Source organism: Triturus cristatus, chromosome 6 (assembly GCF_964204655.1).
Source record: "Triturus cristatus chromosome 6, aTriCri1.1, whole genome shotgun sequence".
Classification (NCBI taxonomy): Eukaryota; Metazoa; Chordata; class Amphibia; order Caudata; family Salamandridae; genus Triturus; species Triturus cristatus.
The window spans coordinates 556,594,732-556,620,402 of record NC_140589.1 but is presented as its reverse complement, the minus strand read 5'-3'; the positions used below and the strand labels follow the sequence as shown (position 1 = coordinate 556,620,402).

General features: G+C 48.4%; 1 protein-coding gene across 4 annotated transcripts in view; it reads left to right on the top strand.

Annotated features, from left to right (window-relative positions):
• The window catches only part of PHIP (PHIP subunit of CUL4-Ring ligase complex), a 1,862,070-nt gene that overhangs the window by 1,468,964 nt on the left and 367,435 nt on the right, over positions 1-25,671 (top strand). For all 4 annotated transcript variants that reach the window (XM_085610989.1, XM_085610988.1, XM_085610991.1 and 1 more), the window contains exons 36-37: positions 13,739-13,891; positions 14,089-14,252. In XM_085610989.1, coding sequence (XP_085467115.1) covers positions 13,739-13,891; positions 14,089-14,252 — 317 coding nt within the window. The remainder of the gene's footprint in view (positions 1-13,738; positions 13,892-14,088; positions 14,253-25,671) is intronic.

Sequence of the window (25,671 nt, the reverse complement as noted above, 5' to 3'; positions counted from 1 at the left end):
TTCCGACTCAGTTCCACCTCAATGAATCTATCATACTACGTTCATTCTTCCCGAATCCACACACAGGGGCAGAAAAGGCTCTTCATTCATTAGATGTAAAGCGCTGCCTCAAGTTTTACATTGAAAGGACTAAAACATTTCGGAAGTCTAACCAACTTTTTGTGGCATACAGTAGGCCTAGAAAAGGACTACCGCTCACCAAACAGAGTATTTCCCGCTGGATCTCTTCAGCCATAACCTTCTGTCACCAATAGGCAGGACGTCCACTGCAATCAGCAGTTCGTGCCCATTCTACAAGGGCGATGTCTACTTCCATGGCACTGTTTGCAGGAGTGTCCATGGTCGATATTTGTAGAGCGGCCACATGGAAGACGCCGCATACATTCACCAGGCATTACTGCCTGGACACGGAGATCATGAAGGATGCTGCAGTGGGGCAAGCTGTACTCCGTCATCTATTTCAATAGAGGTGAGCCCTTTCCTTTTTCATCCCACCATCCTGGTCTCTTTACGCACATTTCACACTGTTATGTTGGCATTACCTGGGTTATGGTTCTTTGATACTTTATCTTTCACATGGATATGTTATTATCTAGTGACTGTATATTTACTGTGCCTGCCGAAATGTGCTTTGTATTGCTTACTATTCTGATTCAGGCATGTGAATCTATGAAAGATACCCTAATACTGGATAAGGAACGCGTTACTTACCTGTAACTGCGGTTATCCAGTATTGGTATCTTTCATAGATTCACATGCAACCCACCCACCTCCCCTGGAAGGGCTCTCTTGGATCTCTCAGTGATACAACTACTTAGCACTGTGCTTACGAAAATCTGGGGGACTAGAGCTCCTTCCAGGAGGGTTCTAGAGGGTGGTGCTAGCTGATTGGCTACTGGCCAAACTTTGGTCCTTTTTACATAAGGACGTGGATAGCTTTCTAAGCTAGGGCCCTTTGGGGCCTGTTATTCTATATGTCTTCTAGACATTGTTTTGTTATTTACCGGTGACTCCCATCCCGACGACGGGGAATGATTCAGGCATGTGAATCTATGAAAGATACCAATACTGGATAACCGCAGTTACAGGTAAGTAACGCGTTCCGCCTCCGCTGTTGCCTGCTGCCTACCCACCTTTCCCTGGGCCGTACACGGCTCCAGAAGAAATACAGGTATTGCTGTCGGCCATGGGCCGTTTATTTGCCCCATTGGGCCCCTCCGGCGCGCCTTTGGGCCCCGTGGACCCGTTGGGTGGTTGTGCCCCTGCCTTTGGCCCCGGCTGTGCGGGCAAGATACCCTGCGGCGCTGTTGTCTCCGGCCTCGGCGTCGGGGCCGACGCCGGACACGACGCCATTGCCTACTGGGCCGGACTACATCGAGCCTGGATTGGTCTATTATCCTCCGATTCATATTTCAGGTGAGAAGCTTATTCCCTTTCTCCGGGCCCCTCGTCCTTACCAGCCTCTTAAACAGCCAGTGGACGAAGGGGAGTACTGGGGGGGTCTGAGGACCCTCTTGCAGCTCAATGTGAGGATGAAACGAGTGATATGGAAGGTCCAGGCGATCTGGATTTCTCTCAGCACCCTGGTACACTGTCCCCTTCTTCCGTAGCTACGGAGGAGGTTGGGCCTTTTTCTGTGGTGTAGTGTAGGGCAGCTGAGGCTCTTAACCTCGAGCTCCCTTCCGTGCCTATCCGGAGTGATCTCCTGACTGAGGTACTGCAGCCGGCGACCTCGTCGGCGAAGCCGCTACTGCCCTTTAATATCTGAAAGAGACACGTTAGTGATGGATTCCTTACCTTACTTCCACCAGATAGAGAATCTAGGTTGTTAGATCTGTGTGGCCGCAATAGCTTTGCATCAGCTAGTTCGGCCTTGAGGTCGTTAAGCATGTCTTGTTTCTTAAGAAGGGCTTCATATGCTTTGTGGGACTCTGTCACCCATCTGCTTCCTGAGGGGGTCAGAGCTGAACTCTTTCAGCTTGCGCATGATGGCCGTGAGATGACAAAGTTTAATATTAAGTCTGCAATGGACACCACCGATTCTATTGGATGAGCTATGGGTCGATCTGTTGCTCTCCGTAGACATGCTTGGTTGTGTGAGTCGAAATTCCCCGATAATGTTTGGGAGAGCTGGAAAGACATGTCCTTTGATTGTGTTTATTTATTTGACAGCCATTCAGTTTTTAGCGATACAACACTTCATGGCAGGTCACTTGTAGTTTGACCGTATCAGGTCTTTTGCTTATCTTTTATATAGCCATGGTCATAGATCTTTAGAATCTGAAAGAGACACATTAGTGATATATTACTTACCTTCGAATATCCCCAGGTGTCAGGCTGGTTCAGGAAAGTTTTCGTCAGCAGTACCCCTGCGCGTCGGTAGGCGTCGTTGTGTGGCTCCGCGTATGTCTCTGGTGTCGTCTTCGCCAAGATGACGTCATTGGTGCTCCTTAGACGCGCCCATGCGCGCTGACGTCAGTTCTTTCTTTTTCCGCGCCAGCAAGTGCAGATCCGAGGGAAAGCGGTACTCCTAGTTAATATTTTAACTTTATTTCTGAGACTTATTTATCTTGCTTTGTCGAGTACTCGACTTCTGGTGCAGTAGAGATGCCCGGGTTTAAGTCCTGTAGGGACTGCCGTCGGAACATGTCGGTGGCAGACCCGCATGACGTGTGTCTCTACTGCTTGGGGCACGCCCATGACCCCGAGACGTGCCCCGATTGTCGGCCCATGGCGCCGAAGGCTTTGCAGGAGCGTACCCAAAAGTTGTTGAAGGCCCGGCAATTGGTTCTGCGACGCTCGAGGTCCCGCTCCCGTGGGAGGTCGAGGGACAGGTTGCAGGGCCGACACCACCGTTCGTCGGAATCGGGGACAGGTAAGTCAAAATGCCATAAGAAGTCGAAGAAGCGACGTCGCTCTTAGTCTACACCTCACCGGTCGCGGGACACGGTGGAGGGGGCGATGGTCACTCATCCGCGGCGCCAGTGGAGCCTCCGCTGTTGCCTGCAGCCTACCCGCCTTTCCCTGGGCCGTACACGGCTCCAGAAGAAATACAGGTATTGCTGTCGGCCATGGGCCGTTTATTTGCCCCATTGGGCCCCTCCGGCGCGCCTTTGGGCCCCGTGGACCCGTTGGGTGGTTGTGCCCCTGCCTTTGGCCCCGGCTGTGCGGGCAAGATACCCTGCGGCGCCGTTGTCTCCGGCCTCGGCGTCGGGGCCGACGCCGGACCCGACGCCATTGCCTACTGGGCCGGACTACATCGAGCCTGGATTGGTCTATTATCCTCCGATTCATATTTCAGGTGAGAAGCTTATTCCCTTTCTCCGGGCCCCTCGTCCTTACCAGCCTCTTAAACAGCCAGTGGACGAAGGGGAGTACTGGGGGGGGGTCTGAGGACCCTCTTGCAGCTCAATGTGAGGATGAAACGAGTGATATGGAAGGTCCAGGCGATCTAGATTTCTCTCAGCACCCTGGTACACTGTCCCCTTCTTCCGTAGCTACGGAGGAGGTTGGGCCTTTTTCTGTGGTGTAGTGTAGGGCAGCTGAGGCTCTTAACCTCGAGCTCCCTTCCATGCCTATCCGGAGTGATCTCCTGACTGAGATACTGCAGCCGGCGACCTCGTCGGCGGAGCCGCTACTGCCCTTTAATATCTGAAAGAGACACGTTAGTGATGGATTCCTTACCTTAGAATATCCCCAGGCATCTGACTGGATCCCAAAAGTTTTTCGTCAGCAGTACCCCTGCTCATCGGTAGGCATCGTCCTACGGCTCCGCATACGTCGCTGGCGTCGTAGCCGCCAAGATGACGTCGTCGGAGCTACTTAGACGTGCCCACGTGCGCTGTCAGTTCTTTATTTTTCCGCGCCAGCAAGTGCAGATCCAAGAGAAAGCGGTACCCCTAGTTAAAAGTTTTAACTTGGTTTCTGACAACTTGTTTTGTCGTTTACTTGACTCCTGGTGCAATAGAGATTCCCGGGTTTAGTCATGTAGGGCCTGCCATCTGAACATGTCGGTGACCCTGAGGCGTGCCCCGATTGTCGGGCCATGGCAGCGAAAGCTTTGCGGGAGTGTTCCCGAAAGTTGTTGGAGGTCCGACAATCGGTTCCGCGCTGCTCGAGGTCCCACTCCCGTGGGAAGTCGAAGGCCTGGTCGCGGAGCCATCCGCATCGCTTGCCGGAATCAGGGACAGGTAGGACACGGCACCATAAAAATTTGAAGAAGCAACATCGCTCCCCTCACCGGTCGCGGAACGCGGTGGAGGGAGCGGGCAGTCACTCCCCCATGGCTCCGATGGAGCCTCCGTTGCCTGCGGCCTACCCACGCTTTCCGGGCCCGTAAGCGACTCCGGCGAAATACAGATCTTCATGTCGGCCATGGGCCGTTTGTTCACCCCATCTGGTCCCTCCTTTGTTCCTTCAGGCCCCGTGGGCCTTTTGGGTGGTTCTGCCCCCGTACCGCTGCATTTGGTCCCGGCTATGCCGTCAAGATCTCCTGCGGCGCCGCCGGATCCGGCCTCGGCGCTGGGCCCGGCGCCGGAGTGCGTCGATCCTGAATTGGTCTACTACCCCCCAATTCAAATTACAGGTGGGGAGATTTTCCCATTTCCTTACCGGCCTCCTCCACAGCCGGTGGACAAAGGGGAGTACTGGGAGGGGTCTGAGGACCCACTCGCAGCTCAGTGCGAGGATGAACTGGACTGGGAGGATGATATGGAAGGACCAGGCTGTAGGAGAGTAGGGTCTGCTTTCTATGTTCACCCCCACTTTTTGCTTTTGCTTCACTGGTTTTCGACTTAGATGTGGCTGTGGGCCTGCTAATCAGACCCACAGCCCAGCTGTTCTCTCTCTAAACTAATACTGTGTACTTTAGGTGCATAATCCAATTGGATAGGATCACCTTATTGGCCCCTGTACAGTGTGCCTTAGGTACCCAGGGCATAGGTGTACCCTAGGCCTACCAGGGGCTGCAGCATGTATTATGCCACCCCTGGCCTGGCCTTCCATTATGACACAACTGGCTGATCACTCAGCTGGGGCAAGGTCGTGTAATCACCCCTTGCTTAGGTGTAGTATTCCTATACCTACCCTATATATAGACACATGTGTACCTATCAGCCACTCCTATGGCAGGCCTTAACAATCCTGGAGGCAGAGTGCTTGGTAACATGTGCGATGGTGCTCTAGCATGAGCTGAGCCTGTCTGCAGCTTTCGGAACCATGTCCTTATAGCTGTTCTATGATATAGCCTACCATATACTCTTAAAGTGCCTTATAATCTTAAACGGTTACGGTAACTATGGTTTGGCTTTATCGAAACATGTCGTGTAAGGTGTCTAACACTTTGGAATAATACCCCCATACCATTTCTGACAATGAGGATATTATCCCTCCCTTCTAGAGGGAGAAGACATGTTGAAACCTACTTACCCGGTTAAAGTTAACCAGAGCCCCAGCATCACAAAATGGATGCTGCTGCCACAGACACAAGTCTGACCTCCTGCTGCTGGGAGTCCTTCCAGCGAGGGAGGCTTGGACAGTAGGTTTCCTGCCTCGGGAGGTGAGAGCACCACCCTAGACAGGATTTAGTGTATTGGGGCAGGGAGGGTTGAATGAGACACTGCCTGGGGCACACAAGGTGTCCCATGCATAGTCCAGTTCAAACCGGTGCTGGGGCACTCCAGCCCCAGCTCTGGCGCGAAACTGGACAAAGGAAAGGGGGTGTAGCCACTCCCCTTCCTGGTCCCACCCATAGGAGGGACCTTGCAGGTAGCCCAGCCCACTAGCCCAGTATATTAGTAGCTAGTTGGGCCCTGCTAAATTAGATTAACCTGAATCTGCAACTTGAACAGAAACTCTGGACCTTCGACATTCGACCTCAGGAAGAAGACTGAAGAAATCTCCCTTGTGGCCAAGGAGTGACCACCCTGGGCAACCAGGCACCATCCAGCGACCGCTGCTTGCTTTGGACTGAATCCTACGAGGGACGACTGCAGAGACTGACCAGCGCCGAGACTTCCAGACACCTCTGAACCAGATCCACATCTCCAGCGAAGCTGAGACCCGTGGAGGCGACGAGGGACGTGGGACCGGCGACTTGGGAACAGTGGCTAGTAACTGACTAGCGTGACTTCTGAGGCATCCTTGAGGCTCTGCTTGGGGAATTGAGAAGCCCCATTCCCGAGCACCATCTGCAAAGAAGATCAGCTCCCCACACTTCACGTGTTCTGCGTGGTGCCCTTCTGCACCTGAGTTGCTCGACGTGTTGTCCGGTTGCTGGCCCGCTGGCTAGTAGCCTCCGTGACGACGAACCTTTACTTTCAACTTGCTGGTCCGGCTCCTCCAGACTGGCACCCGCTCCTCTGTGAAAGAGAAGCACCCCAGACCTTCCTGGTCTGCACCAGAAGCAAGTCCTCCATCCTGCGTGGGTTCCGCTTGCCAAGGCTTTTTGGGTCCTGACTCGACTTCGACGCCGCCGACAGCAAGAGCCTTCGTAGGACAGCTCACCTCCTGGTCCTGGTCGTCCTCGACGTCTCCTGGTACCGTGGCTGCTGCGACAAGCTTCACCTCTTCACCTGTATCTTCACGACATCCCCTGGTTCCTTCCTGGTTCCTTCCCGGCTCCTGGCTGGTGACCTAGACTCTGTTCCCTCTGCTTGCAGGTTCCTTCCTTCTTGATCCCCACCTTGGGATCCACCGGACACTCTTCACTGACTGCCTTTCAGCAACTTTACTTCAGGCATCCATAGAAGTCCACGCCGAAACCCGACGCAAGTTCACACCTATGCACCCGCAGCCCGTGGGCTAGGTAACTTGGGTACTTCGGTGCTCACAAGGGTATTGACTATCCTAGGGTCTAGTTTCCGAGTCTCGACTTTCTAGCTATACCAGAAGTGTCCTAAAACTGCTTATTTCTAACTGCTAGTGATTCTATCGACTTTTACGCGTGAGTGTTTCCACTCTGCACCTGAATCCCGTGGGCCTCCCACTTCCTAACTGTTGGTAGTGTAGTGTAGCCCCAGCGATTCCCTAGGCCTAGGCCTATCCTGTGTTCGTGACAGTGGTCCTTATACCACTTACTTAGTATATGGTTTGCATGGCCCCTAGGGCCTAACTGTATTACTTACCTGTGTGACTTAATGTATGCTTAAATAAGACTGTGTTGTACTCACCTCGAATCTCATAAAGAGTGCTGAGGGTTTGACTAGAATAAATACATTCTATTTTTATATATATCCAGATCTCACACAGGCGATCTGGATTTCTCTCCACACCCTGGTACCCTGTCCCCTGCCTTCGTGGCTACGGAGGAGGTTGGGACCTTTTCTGTGGTGTTACGAAGGGCGGCTGAGGCTCTTAACCTCGAGCTCCCTTGTGTGCCTATCAGGACCAATCTCCTGACTGAAGTGCTGCAGCCAGCGTCGTCCTCCACGGAGCCGCTGCTGCCCTTCAACTTTGCCCTTACTGACATCCTGGTGACCACCTGGAACAAACCTAACACAGGGGTTCCTGTGGATAAGGGTGTAGCACGCCGCCATCGCCCAGCGCCAGGTGACCCCTGCTTTCTCACACAACACCCGGCGTCTCAGAGTCTGGTTGTCCAGGCCTCTGCCTCTCCAATCGCATTTCCTTCTGCTCCTCCAGACAAGGAATCTAAGAAACTGGAGCAATTTGGAAAAAAGATTTTCACTTCTGCAAGTTCCGGATTGTGGGCGGTGAATACTGTGTGCCTGTTGGGCCGCTACTCACATTCTGTGTGGGACACCGTGGCACAAGTGCTGCCTCAGTACCCTGTGGAAGCTCGGGCAGTGCTCTCCCAGGCCATTACTGAGGGGAGAGATGCTGCCAAATTCACTATCCGTTGTGGACTTGACACAGCCGACTCCCTCGGCAGGGCTCTTTCCACATCGATGGCGCTCCGCAGTTATGCTTGGCTCCGAACTACTGGCTTTTCCGGGGATGTCCAGAACACTCTTGGACATGCCCTTTGATGGCTCACGCCTCTTTGGTGTCGAGGCGGATAGCACCCTGGAACGCTTTAAAGACTCCCGGGCTACAGGCCAGTCCTTGGGTCTTGCCACCACGCGCGCTCCCTTGGGGTCTGCCTTTCGCTCCTTTCGAGGTCAGGGACGAGGCGCCCAAATGCATTCCTTTCAGAGCTGCCGGCCTAAACAGCCACAGTCTCAGCGCAGCCGCGGTCGGGGGACCCGTCGAAGTGGGGCACGGGGCCAGCAGACAGGTCAGTCCACCATCGCCCCTGCTACCACTGCCTCAAAACCTTCCTAGTCCGGTGTTTCAGGCCCACTAAGCGCCAGTGGGCGGCAGGATTCACCTTCACCTCCCCCACTGGCACACCATCACTTCGAACAGGTGGGTTCCGCCAGATAGTCCGAAGGGGCTACTCCCTCCCTTTCGAGACTACCCCTCCAACCATGCAGCCTCAGTGCCACCGCATGTCGGAGGATCACTTGGCGCTTCTCCAGCAGGAAGTTGCGGCCCTCTTGGCCAAGGGGGCCATCGAGCACGTTCCAACGCCAGAAGTAGGTCGTGGTTATTACTCCCACTACTTCCTGGTTCCAAAGAAGGACACAGGCCTGCGTCCTATCTTAGACCTCCGGAACGTCAATCGCTTCCTCCGGAAGGAGAAGTTCAAGATGCTCACGCTTGTTCAGGTCTTGTCTGCCCTAGACCCGCAAGACTGGATGGTAGCGCTGGACTTGAGGATGCTTATTTTCACATCCCTATCCTGCCGTCCCACCGGCGTTACCTGAGGTTCGCGGTAGGCCACAAGCACTTTCAGTTCACTGTGCACATCAAGGGTCTCAGTCTTCCCCCTATCTGGACAACTGGCTGTTGAAGGTGGGCTCGCCCCAGGCAGTCATCTCCCACCTCCAGACTACGGCAGACCTCCTCCATTCGCTGGGGTTCTCCATCAACGTGCCGAAGTCGCATCTGATTAGCTCTCAGAAGCTGCTCTTCATCGGAGCAGTTCTGGACACGGCGCAATTTCGGGTTTAACCTCCCGAACAGCGAGTCCGGGACATTCGGGCTATGATTCCGATCTTTCAGCCCTGGTCCTGGGATTCGATCAAGAAGACCCTGAGACTGCTGGGCCTCATGGCCTCCTGCATCCTGGTGATCAACCATGCCAGATGGCAGATGCGGGCTCTGCAGTGGGACCTGAAGTTCTAGTGGATGCAGCATCAGGGAGGGCACTGCACAAGACTTGCAGTGGTGGCTCACGGACCAGCGTTGGGTCAGTGGCAGATCCCTCTGCCTTCCCCAACCCTGAGCACACAGTGGTGACGGATGCGTCCCTCCTTGCACGGAGTGTCCACATGGGAGAGGTGGAGATCAGAGGCCTCTGGTCTCGCGGAGTCCAAGATCCACATCAGTCTTTTGGAGCTCAGGGCGATCCTTCTTGCACTGAAAGCATTCCTTCCCTCTATCAAGCGGAGGGTAGTGCAGGTGTTCCCAGACAACACCACCGCCATGTGGTATTGCAACAAACAAGGCGGGTGGGGTGGTGGACCCTATGTCAGGAGGCTCTGCGCCTCTGGACATGGCTGGAACGTCAAGGTATTTCCTTGACTGTTCAACACCTGGCAGAATCTTTGAACGCCAAGGTGGACGAACTCAGCCGCTGGTGCCTGATGGATCACGAATGGCGTCTTAACTCGAAAGTGGCACAAGGTCCCTTTCAGCAGTGGGGAGAACCTTGATTAGATCTATTTGCCACTGAAGAGAACGCGCAATGTCAGCAGTTCTGCGCGTTGGAGTTTCCAAGGCGGCACTCGCTCGGAGACACTTTTCAGCCTATACCACTTCTGCCCAGAGTGGCACCGGACTGGGCTAGAAGAGTTTGGTATCCCGAGCGTGGATCCCCCAAGCCGACTGCCTCTTCAGGAGGATCTTCTTTCACAGCAACGGGACGGCCCTCCACCTGAACCTGTCCAACCTCCACCTCCTTGCGTGGAGATTGAACAGCGACAGTGGATTCCATTGACTTGCCTCCTGAGGACTGTAATGTGATTCAGGCAGCCAGGCGTTCTAACTAAATCTGTGTACACCTGTCAGTGGAACAAGTTTGTGGCATGGTGCACAGATAAAGCTGTAGATTCCCTTTCTGCCCCTCTTTCTGAGGTCCTATTGTTCCTTCTTTCTTTGGCCCAGCAGGACTCTGCTCTGGGCACTATCAAGGGCTACGTTTCTGCTCTTTCAGCCTTTCTCAGGCTGCCTGATCAGCCCTCTCTTTTCAAGTCCCTGTTGTCAATAGATTTCTCAAAGGCATTACTCACCTTTTCCCTCCTATTTCTTTTGTGGTGCCTCAGTGGGACTTGAACCTGGTTCTCACATACTTAATGTGTGCTCCCTTTGAGCCTCTTTATAACTGTCCTTTGCGGTTATTAACTCTGAAACTGTCTTCCTGGTGGCCATCACCTCCGCTAGGCATGTGAACGAGCTCCAGGCTCTTTTATGTAAACCTTTCCTGGCGATTCATCCGGACAATGTTGTGCTTAGACCACGTCCCTCCTTTCTGCTGAAAGTAGTCACTGCCTTTCATCTCGGACAAACTGTCACTCTTCCCACTTTCTTTCCGCCTCCGCACCCTTCAAGAGAGGAAGAGAGGCTCCACCGTCTGGACCCAAAACGTGCACTTTCATTCTATCTCAACCGCACACAACAGTTCCGGGTGGATGACCAGCTCTTTGTTGGCTACGTGGGCGTCAAGAAAGGCCGGGCTGTACAAAAGAGGACTATCTCCTGCTGGGTCGTCTTGTGTATCAAAACCTGTTATTCTCTGGCTAAAAAGGAACCCCCGGCGGGGTTGCGTGCCTATTCTACCAGGGAGACAGCAGCTACTACTGCATTGGGACGTGGTGTTCCCCTGCAACACAACTGTCAGACAGCTACGTGGACCTCATTGCACACTTTTACTAAGCATTATTGCCTGGACAGCCAAGTCCGTAGAGATGGCTTCTTTGACCGTTCTGTTCTCTGGGACTTCCTGGTGTGATTTTGGTTCGCAGCCCCATCACCGGGGTTGATATTGCTGGAGTATCTATTCTAAGGTAAGGAATCTATCACTAACGTGTCTCTTTCAGATGCACAAGTTACTTACCTTCGGTAACGATATATCTGTAAGAAACATTAGTTAGTGATAGATTCCTTACAGCACCACCAATCCTCCCCATTCTGCGAACTGATTTCTAGGGTTAAGGTTATCCCTTTCAGCGCCCTAGTATCAATGCACCAGTGGTCAGTATCTTGCATGGCTCTGCGTTCCTGGCGCGGAAGTCGTGTACAAAACTGACATCTAAGTAGCTCCACGATGTCATCTCGGCGACTACGACGCCAACGACGTACGGGGAGCTGTATGACGACGCCTACTGATACGCAGGGGTACTGCTGACGAAAACTTTCCAGATCCAGCCTGACGCCTGGGGATATTCTAAGGTAAGGAATCTATCACTAACTGTCTCTTACAGATATATCGTTACACAAGTAAGTAACTTGCGCGACTTTGTCTCTATTTGCGGAAGTACTAAATCATTCCATGAGCATCAATTTCTTGTTTTTAAGCTTGCCAAAGGACCCAAAGATTAAAATATCAGATATAGTCCCCCATAAATCCCCTGTCGAGAAAAACATCTAAAAATCTCCCTCTGCTACAGAGGTTAAAACCGTCTGGATGTATTTACATTCCAGATGTGGATTCAATGACCATGTATGCCACAATAAAATTGTAGTAAAATTGTCATTTTTACCGAGGGATGCAGACATCAGTGTAAATCAGTGACCTTGATAACATACATCCTCTTGGCAACATGCATTATCGCTGACCCTGAGCAAGTTTCAGTTGTGAGATTTCTCCTTTATGTTAAAATAGAGTTTTGTTGTGTAACTGAAAATAGTAACTCAAAGCTTCCATCTCCCCCTTAGGTATTGACATGACATACTTTATTGCTATGATTTTTCTAGTTTACTGATAACTATATTGTTGGAGTAAATTATTAGGAGTAGTATCTCTTCTAGATTTGGCCCTCAGTTGATAACTTTTTGAGACAGTACTCCGATGCATATGATTTGTGAGCAGTGAGTTTTGGCTTTTGTATTCGTCAAAAGCTTAGTTGGTAAATGGATGCTCATGCTTTCCTCCGATCATTCTCCTGTATATTGTTGTTTGACTTAACCTTTCTAAAGACAAAAATTCTACAGGACTAAGTATCCATTATGAGAATAAATTACTTACCCTCTTTGAAGAATGTTCATACAAATACTCTAACCTTGTAGGTTACCCATTCAATCTGCAGTTATTGATGAGATTTCTATCTTTTCTTTGGAAACTATTTTTGCCTTACCCTGTCTGCTTATTTCCTCTATGCTAAATGCAACTTAGGTGGCTCTCATATTGTTGGTGGTTCCCTTATGGAACCAAAGCATGCTCCTTAAGTTGCTTTGGTGCTTACGACACCTTGGCAGCAGTGTTGTGCAATTTTATCGATTCAGACTAAAGCCTGGTAATATTTCTCTGAAAGAGCATTAGGTAAGGAAGGATATGCATCATAAAAATGTGTTAACTAATGTGGAAAAATTAATTGAGTAAGTAGGCTGTGCTAGGTTTAGCTATTCACTGATAGCAGCTGGTCAAAGGTTTCTAGAAGAGACTTCTAACCGCAAATTCCTTACCTTCGAATACCCCCCAAGCGTCAGACTGAATCTGGAAATACTTGAGCAATACCTCTGTAAGGCAGTAAGTGGCAAAGACCGTGCCAGATGTGACCGATAGAACGGTCTTTTTGATGGCTTTCACATTGGCCCGCAGGGTGAGTGTACAGCAGGCACTCATGGTTTGTCCTCCATACACGTCCTTTTACCCAGACATACTGGTTCTGAGGAAGAGTGTCTTCTTTCTACCCAAGGTTGTGACTCCATTTCACTTTTGCCAGACGATCACACTTCCAATGTTCTACACTCCCCCTCATGTCTTTAAGGAGATGAAAAGGCTCTACTGGTTGGATCTGCAGTAAGCTCTTAGTTTTATATAGATCATACTAAGGATCACTAGCTGGATGATCTGCTGCTCATTGGTTTTACTGGAGCAAAGACGGGAAAAGCAGTTCAGAAGAGGTGCGTCTCTCAGTGGATCGTACTCTGTATTTAAATCTCTTATGCACTGGCAAAACGGTATCTGGATAGGTTGAGGGCTTACTCTGCCAAAGCTGCAACCACTGTGTTGGCATGCAGGGGGTGCTGGTTCTTCACAGCTGCCGGGCAGCTAGGTGGGCATCACTCCACATCATCACAAAGCAGTATTGCCTGGACATCCAACTCCATCGGGACAGGCATTTTTGCCCGTTCGTTACTCCAGGACTTTTGGGTTTTGGTCAGTTTGCAGCCTCTCCTCCGGGAGAGTATTGATGTTGTATCTATTCTAAGGTAATGAATCTGCAGAGAGAAGACTCTTACAGAAGAGCAGATTACTTACCATGGGTAACGCCTTGTATAGGCACTGCACGCGTCACATTCGGCACGACCGACATTGATGCAGAGCTGTTACTGCTACCTACTGGCACACTGAGGTATTGCTGAAGAATGTCCAGATTGAGTCTGACACCTGAGAAGTATTCTACAGTTAGGAATCTGCAGTTAGGTAGTCTCTACCAGTTAATGAAGGTAAGTAACTGGCATAATGTCAACTTTTTGATTTACTTATAGTATGTGACTGTCTCTTTTCTAGGATTATACAAGCATCATTGACACACCAATGGATTTTGCCACTGTTAAAGAATCTTTGGAGGCAGGAAATTATGACTCTCCAGCAGAATTATGCAAGGATGTGAGGCTCATTTTCAGCAACTCCAAATCCTACACGCCAAGCAAAAGATCAAGGGTATAAATCCTAAGGCTTTTTCTTGTATCATTTTTTAAATCATCAAAGTTTACAAAAAAAATGAACTTTTACCAAAAATACAATACTGTTAAGACCAAAGTTGTGCTTTGAGTTAAAATGTGCTAAAGATGTTAAAGATTGTGTTGAAGCCTAACATAATGTTTGCATTTTTTAATAACATTTGTTATTTTCATTAGATTTACAGCATGAGCTTGCGTCTGTCTGCTTTCTTTGAAGAACGCATCAGTTCTGTTTTGGAAGATTATAAATCTGCACTTAGCTTTCATAAAAGAAATTCCGCACCCAAACACAAGAGGAGGAGGAAAAGGAGCAACTCTTCATCCAGTAGTAATGTGTCAAGGTATGTCTGTCCTTGTAGACAGTATGCAAATTGCCTCGCCTTTCAACTTTGCCTCATCCCTATACTTCCTGTGTGTACCTCATGTCTCAGTCCATTTTTTCACCACCCCGATCGATTGGAGTTGTTCCAAGGTGCTATTTATATGATGGATAATTCGCCCTGCGGATCTCACCTTTTGAATATCCCAGACATCAGACTAAATCTAGAAACTTTTCAATAGCACCCCACGTAGGGAGAGTTGGCTCTACTTAAGCAATGTCACTGTAATGCTACTAGAGCAATAAAGTGAACCCACTAGCCTCCTGATGTCAGTTCCCTCTTTTCCCCATCGTCAGTGGGAATCCGGTGCATCAATTCCCCTCCGGGAATCCTTCAATGTTTGACAAATGTCCAGGTACAGTACAAGATATCACCCCCTCTGCCCTCCCGACAGTCCAGGTTTAAGCCTTTCAGGGACTGTATGGGACACATGTCCATCAAGGAACTGCACAACATCTGCCTCTGGTGTTTTGAGATGGACCACACACCCAAATTATGTTGCTCTTGCCTGGAGTATCATAACCATCAAGAAGTGTGAGACCAAACTGTTCATGTCCCTGGCTCGGGATTAGCATCAAACTAGAAGGAATTCCAGACCTACAATGTGGACCCTAGAGTCACCGCCTTCATCAAAGCCCTCTATCAAGCGAAAACAGAAGATGAAGTGTCATTACGACTCTGAACGGTGCAATTCCCTTGAAAGGTAGGTTGCTGAAGTCACTTTCAACCATGCTGTAATAAAGAAGGCAGCAGAGGTCTTGGACATTCAATTCCCCTCCACTGAGACCAAGGCAAACATAATAACGGAAGCAATGCATGCGGCATTCCATTCTGCAGAGCCCTTTTTGCCTTTTAATGAGGCCCTAACTGAGCCCATCTTAGCTGTGTGGGGGAGGCCCACATCTTCTCCTGCTGTGAATTCAGTGGTAGCAAGGAAATACAAGCAGGCCCCTCGCAACCTATCATTTTATCATCACACCATCACCAGAAAGGCTCATAGTCTAAGCGTCCTGCTTTTCCAAGCTGTCCTGCTTTTCCAAGCTTTAGCCAGGTCCTTTCCCTACCACTAATTTTGACAGAGAAGCCAAGAAGATGAAGCACTTTGCATAGCAATCTCATTCTCGACAGGCAGTATGGCTCTGAATTTCCTAAAAACCTCCTGCCTTATGGGGCATTACACCCACATCCTTTGGACATGGCCCAGTTAGTAGTACCTAATTTGCCGAATCACCATCCGTTCCATTTCACAGAGCTGCTAAGCCTCCTTCAACTCCACATCATAGAGCTGCTGATCAAAGAGCAATGAAGCAGGTCATTCATTCTGATCTGGGCACTGCAGACTCCATGCATATACCTTTGTGGTCACGCATGGCTGAGAAGTTCAGAATTCTCCCACGATATACAATCGACTCTTATGGACTATCTCTTTGATGATTTATGTCTCTTCGGAGCAAAGGCTGACTCTGCTTTTGAGAGGTTCATGGTAAGAGACTGCAAGTTCTCTTGGCCACCAAACTCAGCTTAGGGATTATTGGCAATTCAAGAACTTATGTGGCTTCTCCAGGAGTTTTCCTTCTGATACTTTAAAATCAGCAAGCCCAAATCTCACCTCGTGTCCTACCGGAGCATCCTGTTCATAGGGGCCGTCCTGGACACCACAGCGAGTCCAGCCTTTCCACCTCCACAAAACCAGACAGGACTTTCAGACCATGATTTGGATGTTTCAGAATGGAGCACAAGTCCCAGGCCTGATGGTCTTCTAATCTGATAGAGACTACTAGCCGCAGATTCCTTAACGTAGAATTATCCCCAGGCGTGAGACTGGATATGAAAAAAGTTTTGCCTCAGCATCTCTGCGCGCCAGTGACGTCAGCGAGGTCACAAGTCTCACCCCGGCGCGCTGATGTCTGTTTCCTTCTTTTCTGCATACAACGCGGATCCGGAGTGAGTTCCCTTGACCCGTTTTCAGGCCTCTTTTAACGCCTTTGTGTTTGGAACAGTGTGCAATGCCTTCGGGTTTCAAGTCGATGACAGACCCTCATTTTATTTGTATGTGGTGTTTGGGCGAGCACCATGATTCTAGGTACTGCGACGCTTGTCACCATCTCAAGCCGAAGTCCCGATGGGAGCGCCGGATGAAATTGATTTTGGCCCGCTTTTCCAGATCCGTCTCGTCACAGCGTCTGTCCCCTACCTCGGAAGAGTCCAGAAGCCGCCGATTCCAGTTGTGGCATCGTCTTTCACCGAGGCCCCACGGGCGTCGTTCGCCCGCCGGTAAGTCCTGCGGCTTGCCGCCGAGGCCCTGTCCTCATTCTGCAGAGTGCGCGGGTTTCTCTCTGGACGTGCGCCCTCGCCCGTCACCACGCTATCTGCCGTTTACTGGCATTAGGGCGACAAGGGCCCAAATGAAGGCCTATGCTACGGCTCTACAGGCTTCTTTGGGCCCCCCTCCTCTTCCTGAGACGTCCGTGGCTCCCTCGCCATGCGTGGGGCCTTCCGCGGACTCGCCGGGGGCGAACAAGTTTGGCTTCAGGTTTGGGAGGTGTGGTGTCGTCACGGTGCGGCCCAACGGGGATCCACTCTTCGACCCACGGCCTCCCTGCAAAACCCTGCGGGGTTCCCTGTGGAGTCGCAGGAGGTCGCCAGGACTCACGGCTCGTCCCCGAGTCCCCATCGGTCCTCTGGGCAGGCAGCTGTCTTACCGGAAGCAGAGCCGAAGGCTTTTCTCCCCGGCCCTGGTGGGGCCGCGGATGGAGGCCGGGACCCTGGGCGCCTCCGTGAGTCCCTCTCGGTCCTCTGCGCAGGCTGTGGTAAATAATTTAATTACCGGTACTTAATTTGATGCGGAAAACTAATAAGATCAGCTCAGTAAAATAAGAGGCAGAATCCGTGGTATTAGAGGTTCGGAACGGGCTTTATTCCTATACAAAGGAACATAATTCGAATTATGGGCCTTCTATTCCATCACCACGAAAGTTCAGGAAGGAAGGAACCATACATTATTGACAGGTAGGCAGTTTTATAGAAAATACATTACAGTAAAGCAGATGCAAGAGGCGTAACAGCTGATAAAGGTGCATACGTAGCTAATAGAGGGCGTAATTTAATAAACGTCATCATACATGATGTCATGAGTGGGTGGTTCCATGAAAGAATCCTGCAATGTCAGCAGAAATAGTTGGCAGAGATGCGCGCGCAGCCGCATGACGTGTGATTGACGTGCAACGAGAGGGTGAAGGGGCTTGACATTTAGTTCTACATGTGGAGACAAAAGTCTGGGGTTATGTCAACCTAATCCCAAATCATATCTAATATCCTATGTTTAAAGAACTGTGTTATCCAAAAAGAGAGGTCTCTTAGGATAGAATCTTATTCTATACTGACTATACTGACTGTTAGTGCGTGTACAAGCGTCTAAGTGTCTACACTAGATGCGAGGGGGTAGGAATATTCCATGGTAACGGGGTTATGAATTACTTGCATGAGGGCAGCGAGGCCTGGCCCTTTGCACGGTAGTTGGAGGAATGTTTACCTAAACTACTAGACAGGAATGCATCGGATGAGGAGCGAAGGAGATAATCTCGAAGGTGAAATACAGTTTTTGGCAGGCGACGGGCTGGATCAGGCACCGTTAGCCGCGCAGGGAGTAAGACAAAGTTCATGGTCACAGATGCAGGCTCAGACTGGAGCTTTCAGAGGCAGAAGGCAGGAAAAGGCTTGGTGGCAGAATCAGGGCCTATTCGCCTGAATCTGTAGAAATGTGGAAAGTGAACCATATAAAGCCGGTGGCCTTTTATACTTAGGAATAGAATATCCGGCCCATTCATGGCGGATCTGAAAGAGGACATGTTGACGGTGGACGCACATGTATTTGCGTCTTCATAACTGGAACTGGAGGGAACATACATGTACTTGTGATTTATACATGAAGCCGTTGGGGTCCAAGATAGGGGACATAACCGACCATAAAAATCCATATTTCCACATTCCCTCCTTGTCCCCTACTGGCCCTTAGGAGATATCAATCTTCATCAATCCATCGATCTGTTCATATAACATCATTTGTTCTTCTTTCTTCTTCCGGGATCTCGAACGAAAACTTGGATGTGGGATACACGAGGTGGCACATAGACCACAAATCGCTGGCCCACATTGTAGACATAAGCAGCAACTGAGTAGTATGAGAAAGCCAATACCTAGGAAGGATAGAATTCTCCATCCCCAGGCTGACAACACGCCCCAGAACCAACCGGACCAAGTCCAGGTGCCTGGACTCTGGTGTATCTGGCTTACAATCTTATGAAGGCGAGTTATGGCTTTATATACTGACGGTGAATTTTCTGGTATGAAAATGCAACAACTTGATCCGATGACCCTACAAGCTCCGCCCCTATCGGCCAGGATGACGTCAAGGACAAGACGATTTTGAAGCACAACAATCCGCATAGCAGACTGCTCTTCTGTTAAATTGCCTAAGGCGGAAATAGTTTCGTTCACTACTGCTTCAAGGGTTCTGGTTAATCTACGTATCAGCTTACTATTAGTGACTGTACCTATATAGGGGAAGAAACCTTTATTGAAATCTGTGTATTGTTCCCATGCCGTTTCAGTGTAATCGACAATCGGGAGATCTCTCTGCTGTCTATTGTGTACTAAATGGGTATTTCTGTGATAATCAGGAGGGGCTAGGAAAACAGGTGGCAGAAGGAATGCTATGTAACAGGTACCATCCCAATCTAGAGGTAGGCGTATATATGCGGTCTGGCCACATATAAAGTAGGAATGACGAGAAGCTCTAAATGTAGACTTGCCTTGATCACTGAATTTTATCACAGTGGTGCATTTACTATGGCCCATGTGAATGGAGCCATTCTTTCTTATACATAGTTCCCCTTTTACTGGGAATACGGGCATGGCGGACAAGATTGGTGTAGCTTCAGATTCAACGTTCAGGATCATGAGGTTAAGTGTAAAATTACCTAATCCGTATACTTCATTTTCTAGATCAGTTCCTGTTCTTTTAGGAAGTCCCTCCTTGTTAGGGTAGCAGACTTTAAGCAAAACTAAGTTCAGGTTTCCCCATACCCAGTTGTCTTGATAAACTGCGGAATTTGAATCTAAGGAATTAATTAAACTAAACCATGCTCCACAGGAGCCATTGTGTGTGAACGGATAGGGAAAGAGGGGCAAAACTCCCTTATAGTTCTGATAGGGAGGGAGTCGGCCACATATCCAACAATTTGTAGCATTGCTAGTCTGATGGGAATGATGTAACATACTAATAAAAGTGTTATTGCGCAGCGCAAATCTATATGACAACTCATGCGGAGGAAATTCACTAAAAGAATGTTCTGCAGTTATATTATAAGCATGTTTAGAAATAGGATAATATATGTGCAACAATATACTTGCAGTTATTATTAAAAGACTTAAGAAAAACAAAATTAATAACGTCACTGTGCAATGACTACGCAGTGATTTACAGTACGCATGTTTCTTGAGCAACATTTGATTATTTCTTTCTCTATTCCGGTCCAGAGGATACATGTCAGAGACAAATTCAACCGATTCACCTTGGAGAGGACTTAAACAATCAAATTGTCTGACTGACTGGACCTCAATTTTAGTCTATATAGTTCTGAGTTCGATTGCTCAACCAAAGGGAGCTTTGAGTCTGTCTTTGAGGAAATACGGGGTTTAGTCTCTATATCGGATGGTAGTCCATAAAATTTCTTGATATGACTTGAATGTATCCAACCTTTGCGACCTTCGATCTTCACGGCTGTCCTCGTGGTGAGCAGTACAAGTTGAGGCGATTTCCACCTAGGATCCAGCTGAGTCTTCCGGTCAAAATTCCGCACTAACACCAGGTCCCCGGGAACTACGTCATGGGGTTTCACCTCGGTGTTGTCGGGAAAGGCTGCAGCTACCTGTGAACGACAAGATTGTAGTGCAGACATCAAGGAAGCCAGGTAATCTGTCAGCATATTACAGTCAACATCAGTTATTTTGCGTGGTATAGGCGTCCCCCACATATTTGGTGGTCTACCGAAGATCACCTCATACGGGGATAGCCCTGTTCGAGAATGTGCTACCATTCTCATGTAAAAGAGTGCAACTGGTAAGGCTACTACCCAATCGACACCTTTCTGTCTACATATTTTGGACAATCTAATTTTCAGAGTTTGATTATGTCGTTCCACGAGGCCTGCTGCCTCGGGGTGTCGGACACAGTGAAATCTCCATTGATAGCCTAACAAAAGTGAAACGTGTTTCATTAGTTCGGATGAGAACGGCTGGCCGTTATCTGAGTAGACAACACGTGGTAAACCGTACCGTGGGAAGAATTCTCGAACTAACTGTTTGGCAGTAGTCGGGGCAGTGTAATCTGAAACCGGGTATGCTTCTGTCCAACGGGAAAGAGCACAGACAACTACGAGAACATATTTGAATCCTCGACATCGTTCCATCTGGATATAATCCATCTGGAGGACTTCAAAAGCATGATTAGGAGGCTGAAATCCACCCTGTTCTACGGGGATGCTTTTACCTGGATTAAACTGACAACATATCATACAGGTACGAACTTTTTGTTTAGCTGCGGCTCGCAAATGTTTGTTGAACCAAATGTGTTGAATGCTGTCTAGCATAGCCTTTTCTCCTAGATGCGCTGGACTATGTATAGTGTTAATGATGACTTGGACCATTGAGTCGGGAAGAAACCATATAGATTTTTCCTTCGTCATCCATCCCTGATCTGTTTGGATCCCTCCTAATTCAGTCCATTTCTTTATTTCATCTGGTGTAGCATGTGTCTGTATGTCAATTACGTCAAGAGCGGGATCCTTAACCGTCATGCAATGTGTTGGTGTCAGAGCTATTGTCTTTGTCATGTCAGATGTGTGAGTTTTATTCTGAGCAGTCTGTTTAGCTGTTCTGTCAGCTAGGTCATTGCCTTGGGAAATGATATCAGTAACTTTCGTATGAGCTTTACATTTCATAATTGATATTGCAGTGGGTAGATGTATTGCATCTAATAAGGCATGAATGAGGGGTCCGTGCTGAATGTGGGCACCGTGAGAAGTTAAATAACCTCTCTCTCGCCACAGCACGCCGAAGTCATGTACAACTCCGAATGCATAACGTGAATCAGTGTATATGTTGACTTTCTTATTTGTGGCTTGAATACAGGCTTGTGTCAGAGCGATGAGCTCTGCTGCTTGAGCTGACAAGGTATTTATGCAATATGTTTCAATGACTTCAGTGTCTGTTGTGACTGCATACGCGGCCACTAGCTCTCCTGTACTTGTTCTCATACATGAACCATCTACATACAACGTCAGGTCTGGATCTGACAATGGGACGTCTGTCAAGTCTTGTCTGGGTTTCGTCGTGATAGTAATAACTTCAATACAATCATGTGCTAGTGGGTCTGTTCCGTTTACTGGCAAAAGTGTGGCAGGATTTAACGTATTACAACGTCTGATTTCTATATGTGGCTGAAACAATGTTAATTCGTAACCGGTAAGTCTTGCTATAGTCAAGTGTTGTGTCTGTGTGCGGTTCAAGAGAACTTCTACTGCGTGTGGTACTTGTACTGTCAGTTGGTGTCCTAACACTATGGCATCGCTTTGTCTGATTGCTAAAGCTGTTGCTGCCACTGATTTCAGGCACACAGGCAGAGCCTGAGCTACGGGATCTAATGTACTAGAAAAATAAGCACATGGTTTGTGTGATCCTGCTTGTTCCTGAGTGAGTACTGACAAAGCAGTACCTTCGCGTTCTGTAACAAAGAGCGTGAAATGTTTATTGTAACATGGCGTTGCTAAAACAGGTGCTTGACATAAAGCTTTCTTTAGGCTTTCAAAGGCTTGTGTATGTTCCTGAGTCCAAGGGAGGACAGTCGATGTGGCCGCCTCCTGGGTTGTCAACTGGATGAGCGGTTTTGCTAGAAATGCATATTGAGGGATCCACTGCCTACAGTATGAAGTGAGGCCTATAAAAGCCCGCACCTCCTTTTGTGTCTTGGGTATTGGCATGTTAGCGATTAACTGGATGCGGTCGGATGTAAGCTGCCTTCCCTCCTTGGACAGCGAGTGCCCAAGGTAAACAACTCGCTGGACACAGAATTGCAGCTTAGAAGGGGACACCTTGTGCCCCTTTTCGGCCAAAAATTGTAAAACCGTCAGTGAAGCTTTTTCACATTCAGTTTCGCTTCGGGCGGTGATCAGCAGATCATCGACATATTGAAGCAGGGCAGTGTTGACTGGCATGTGGATACTGTCAAGTTCTCGTTTCAGTGCTTGGCTATAGATGCTGGGGCTTTCTGTGAATCCTTGAGGTGCGCGTGTGAATTTAAAGCTTCGTCCATTTAAACTAAATCCGAACAAGTATTGGCTTTCCGGATCTATTGGGACGCTGAAAAAAGCATTCTTGAGATCAATTACAGTAAAGAATGTTGCTTCGGAATCAATGGCTGTCAGTAATGAAGAAATGTCTGGAACTACGGGGTATTGTGGTACAATACATTTATTTAATTCGCGCAGATCAATAACCAATCGATATACTGGCGGGGCTTTTGGATCAGTTCGTTTAAGGATCGGAATTATCGGAGAATTACATACATTGGAGTCGGTTTCCACAACCACTCCTTGGGTAATAAGCTCGTCAATGATTTGCAGTAAAGCCACTACAGCATCTGGGGGTAACTTGTATTGTCGCATTCGTGGTAGTACCACTCCTGTCTTTAGTGTGACTCGATATGGTGTAATGTTCATGCAACCAACATCTGTAGGGCCTTGCGCCCATAAATGTGTGGGTAAAGTCTGCAGTCGGTGATCCATGTCTCGGGACACATAGTGCCCTTTGAAATCACGTAAAAACAATCTTACTCCTTCCGGAGAACAACATATTATAGCTCCTAGAGCTTTCAGTGTTTTTATACCTAACAGGTTTTCTGGACATGATTTAGTAAGCAATAAATCTGTAGTTCGTGTCAAGGGACCAATCGTAAGTGGAAGAGGCTGTGATACTTCGTTAACGATAGGTTTTCCTGAAAAACCAAGGGAAATATTCTGTGAGCCTGAGAGGGGTGCCCCTGGAACTTCACTACGTTTTATGGTTGTTCGGCTTGCCCCTGTATCAAGTAAAAATTTTCTATCCTGGCCTAATAGTTCACTGTGTACATAAGGTCCTTCTTGATCTACAGGGACCTCGATAAGGGGTAAGCCAACTTCCCTCTCTAGGCTGTTTCATGAGTATCGTTGATAATCAGGGTAGTCATACTGTGCAGTCTGGTACATCTGTCGTGTCGTTGTTGGTGTGGCAGCAATAGGCTGCGGTGGTGGAGCTGGCATAGACTGTTGCGGAGCTGGCATGGCCTGTGCATGCTGCGGGGCTCCTTGTTGGTTCTGATCCTGTCTAAGTGGCCGTGGTCTTTCTTTTGTATTACCTATGGCGATATTATGTTTTAAAACTGGACAATCGTGTACATAATGACCTGGCTGTTTACAATAGTTGCATGTCCCTTTTGCAGAACCTGCTGAAACACTGGACTGTGTCATACCCTTTTTATGACCGTCAGCTGGAACTGTCTGGGAAACTAGCATTTTCATTTTCGTGTCTTTCATGCGTCTTTGTTCATTTTCTTGTTCCTCTCTAATTCTATTGTGATGGTACTGTAGCATTTGTAACATTTGTGACGGAGTGTTACCTTGCCAGGTACTCTCGAATTTCAAGACTCTATTCTTAACTTGGGGCAGGGCACTTTCAACTAATTTTGTCACAAACAGATGTGGATACGATTCGCTACTTGCTTTTATTCCACTATTTATACCAAAACATTTTTCGAATCGGGCATAAAAATCACTAGTGTCTTCATCTTGCTTTTGTTTACAGGCTGAGATTGCACCCCAGTCTTCCTTTTTCGTAGTTAATAAACGTGGCAGTACCTGTACTAATAAACCTGGTAGTATTTTGGTCTTTTCCCCAAGCCCTAAACCTGGACCTCGAGCTGTTTCTTCGTTTTCTAATGCTGTCCAATCTATCTTTTGGTCTCCCACCTCCCAATCCTTTTCTTTGAGTTTTTCATAAATGCCCGCAGGCATTAATACCTTTAATATTTTCATAATGTCGGGATAGGTATACTCTCCCATGAGCAACATGTCTTTAATTTCACGGTGGAAACCCGCTGGGTCTTTGTCATGACTGGGTACCACTTTCTTCATTTCTAATAGTTCCATTTTAGATATGGGTGTGTATACAAACACACGTTTAAACTGATTGTCCTCACCTTTTATCGGGTGGACTTCGCGTAAGGGATTCTGTCTATCCATATAATACGTCGTTCTTTCCTTGATGGGCAGTGAGACATGTTCGGGGCATACAAAAAGAATGTACTGCTTTCTGGATTCTAGTATTTCTCTAATTAACTCAGTACCTGAACCTCTCCATTTATTCGTGAGTAATTCAGTTAATATATCAGGTAAGGGACCAGGATCGGAGTGTTGGCTTTTATATAATATAAGGAGTTGTTGAATCATGTAGATACCAGCTAAACGCTGTTCATCTGGGGTGAGGTTCAAAAACGTGTGCGCTAGTGTATCATCACTATATTTTCCGGGACTGTCAACCCAGTGAACGGCTGACCTGGCTAATTCTTGTTCGTCCATAGAATCTAGTATATGATAGCCTCTTCGTTCTCGAAGTAATTTGTCAGCGGCTTGGAACGAATGTTCGGGGGACCTTATATTTATTATAGGGGTTTGGAAATCTCTGTTATTAACTGGACGTATCGAACGTATCGGATCAGTAAAGCATCTAGTATTATTACAAGATCTTCCTCTACCTACATAGGCCATTGTTTCTAACTGTCCTGTGGGCAGTTCTAATTCTTCCTCCTCCTCGTTTTGTTCAGGCTGGTCTACCGCCAATCTTTCTTCGTGTATTCGTTCTACTTCTTTGCGGATCTTTCGGCACATAGCTACTATACTTAGTAGTTTATCATGTCTCCCCTCTGATATATTCCGACTCCATGTGGTAAGAATTCGCATTTCTTCCGGATTTACCCCTGGTCGGTCTTGATTTCTGATCACACAATTTATGAGGAAACGTAACAGTTCCCCCTGTATCTCCACTTTCTGGTACTCCATGGCTCTATTAATACTTTCAGAATCTCGCCCTGACTGGACAAAGTGATATATATTTTCTAAATGTGTAGTCATTCCTGGTAGCCTCCCCAAATATATTGCAGCTCGTCGGATACGTAATGATGCCAGCAGCATTTCATCCTCTTTGCCGGGCACAGGGTCATATCTACAATCTACTAGAAGTTCCTTAAGCATGTCGGGAGTTACTAGTTTGGGCGTACGTTGGTGGGCTA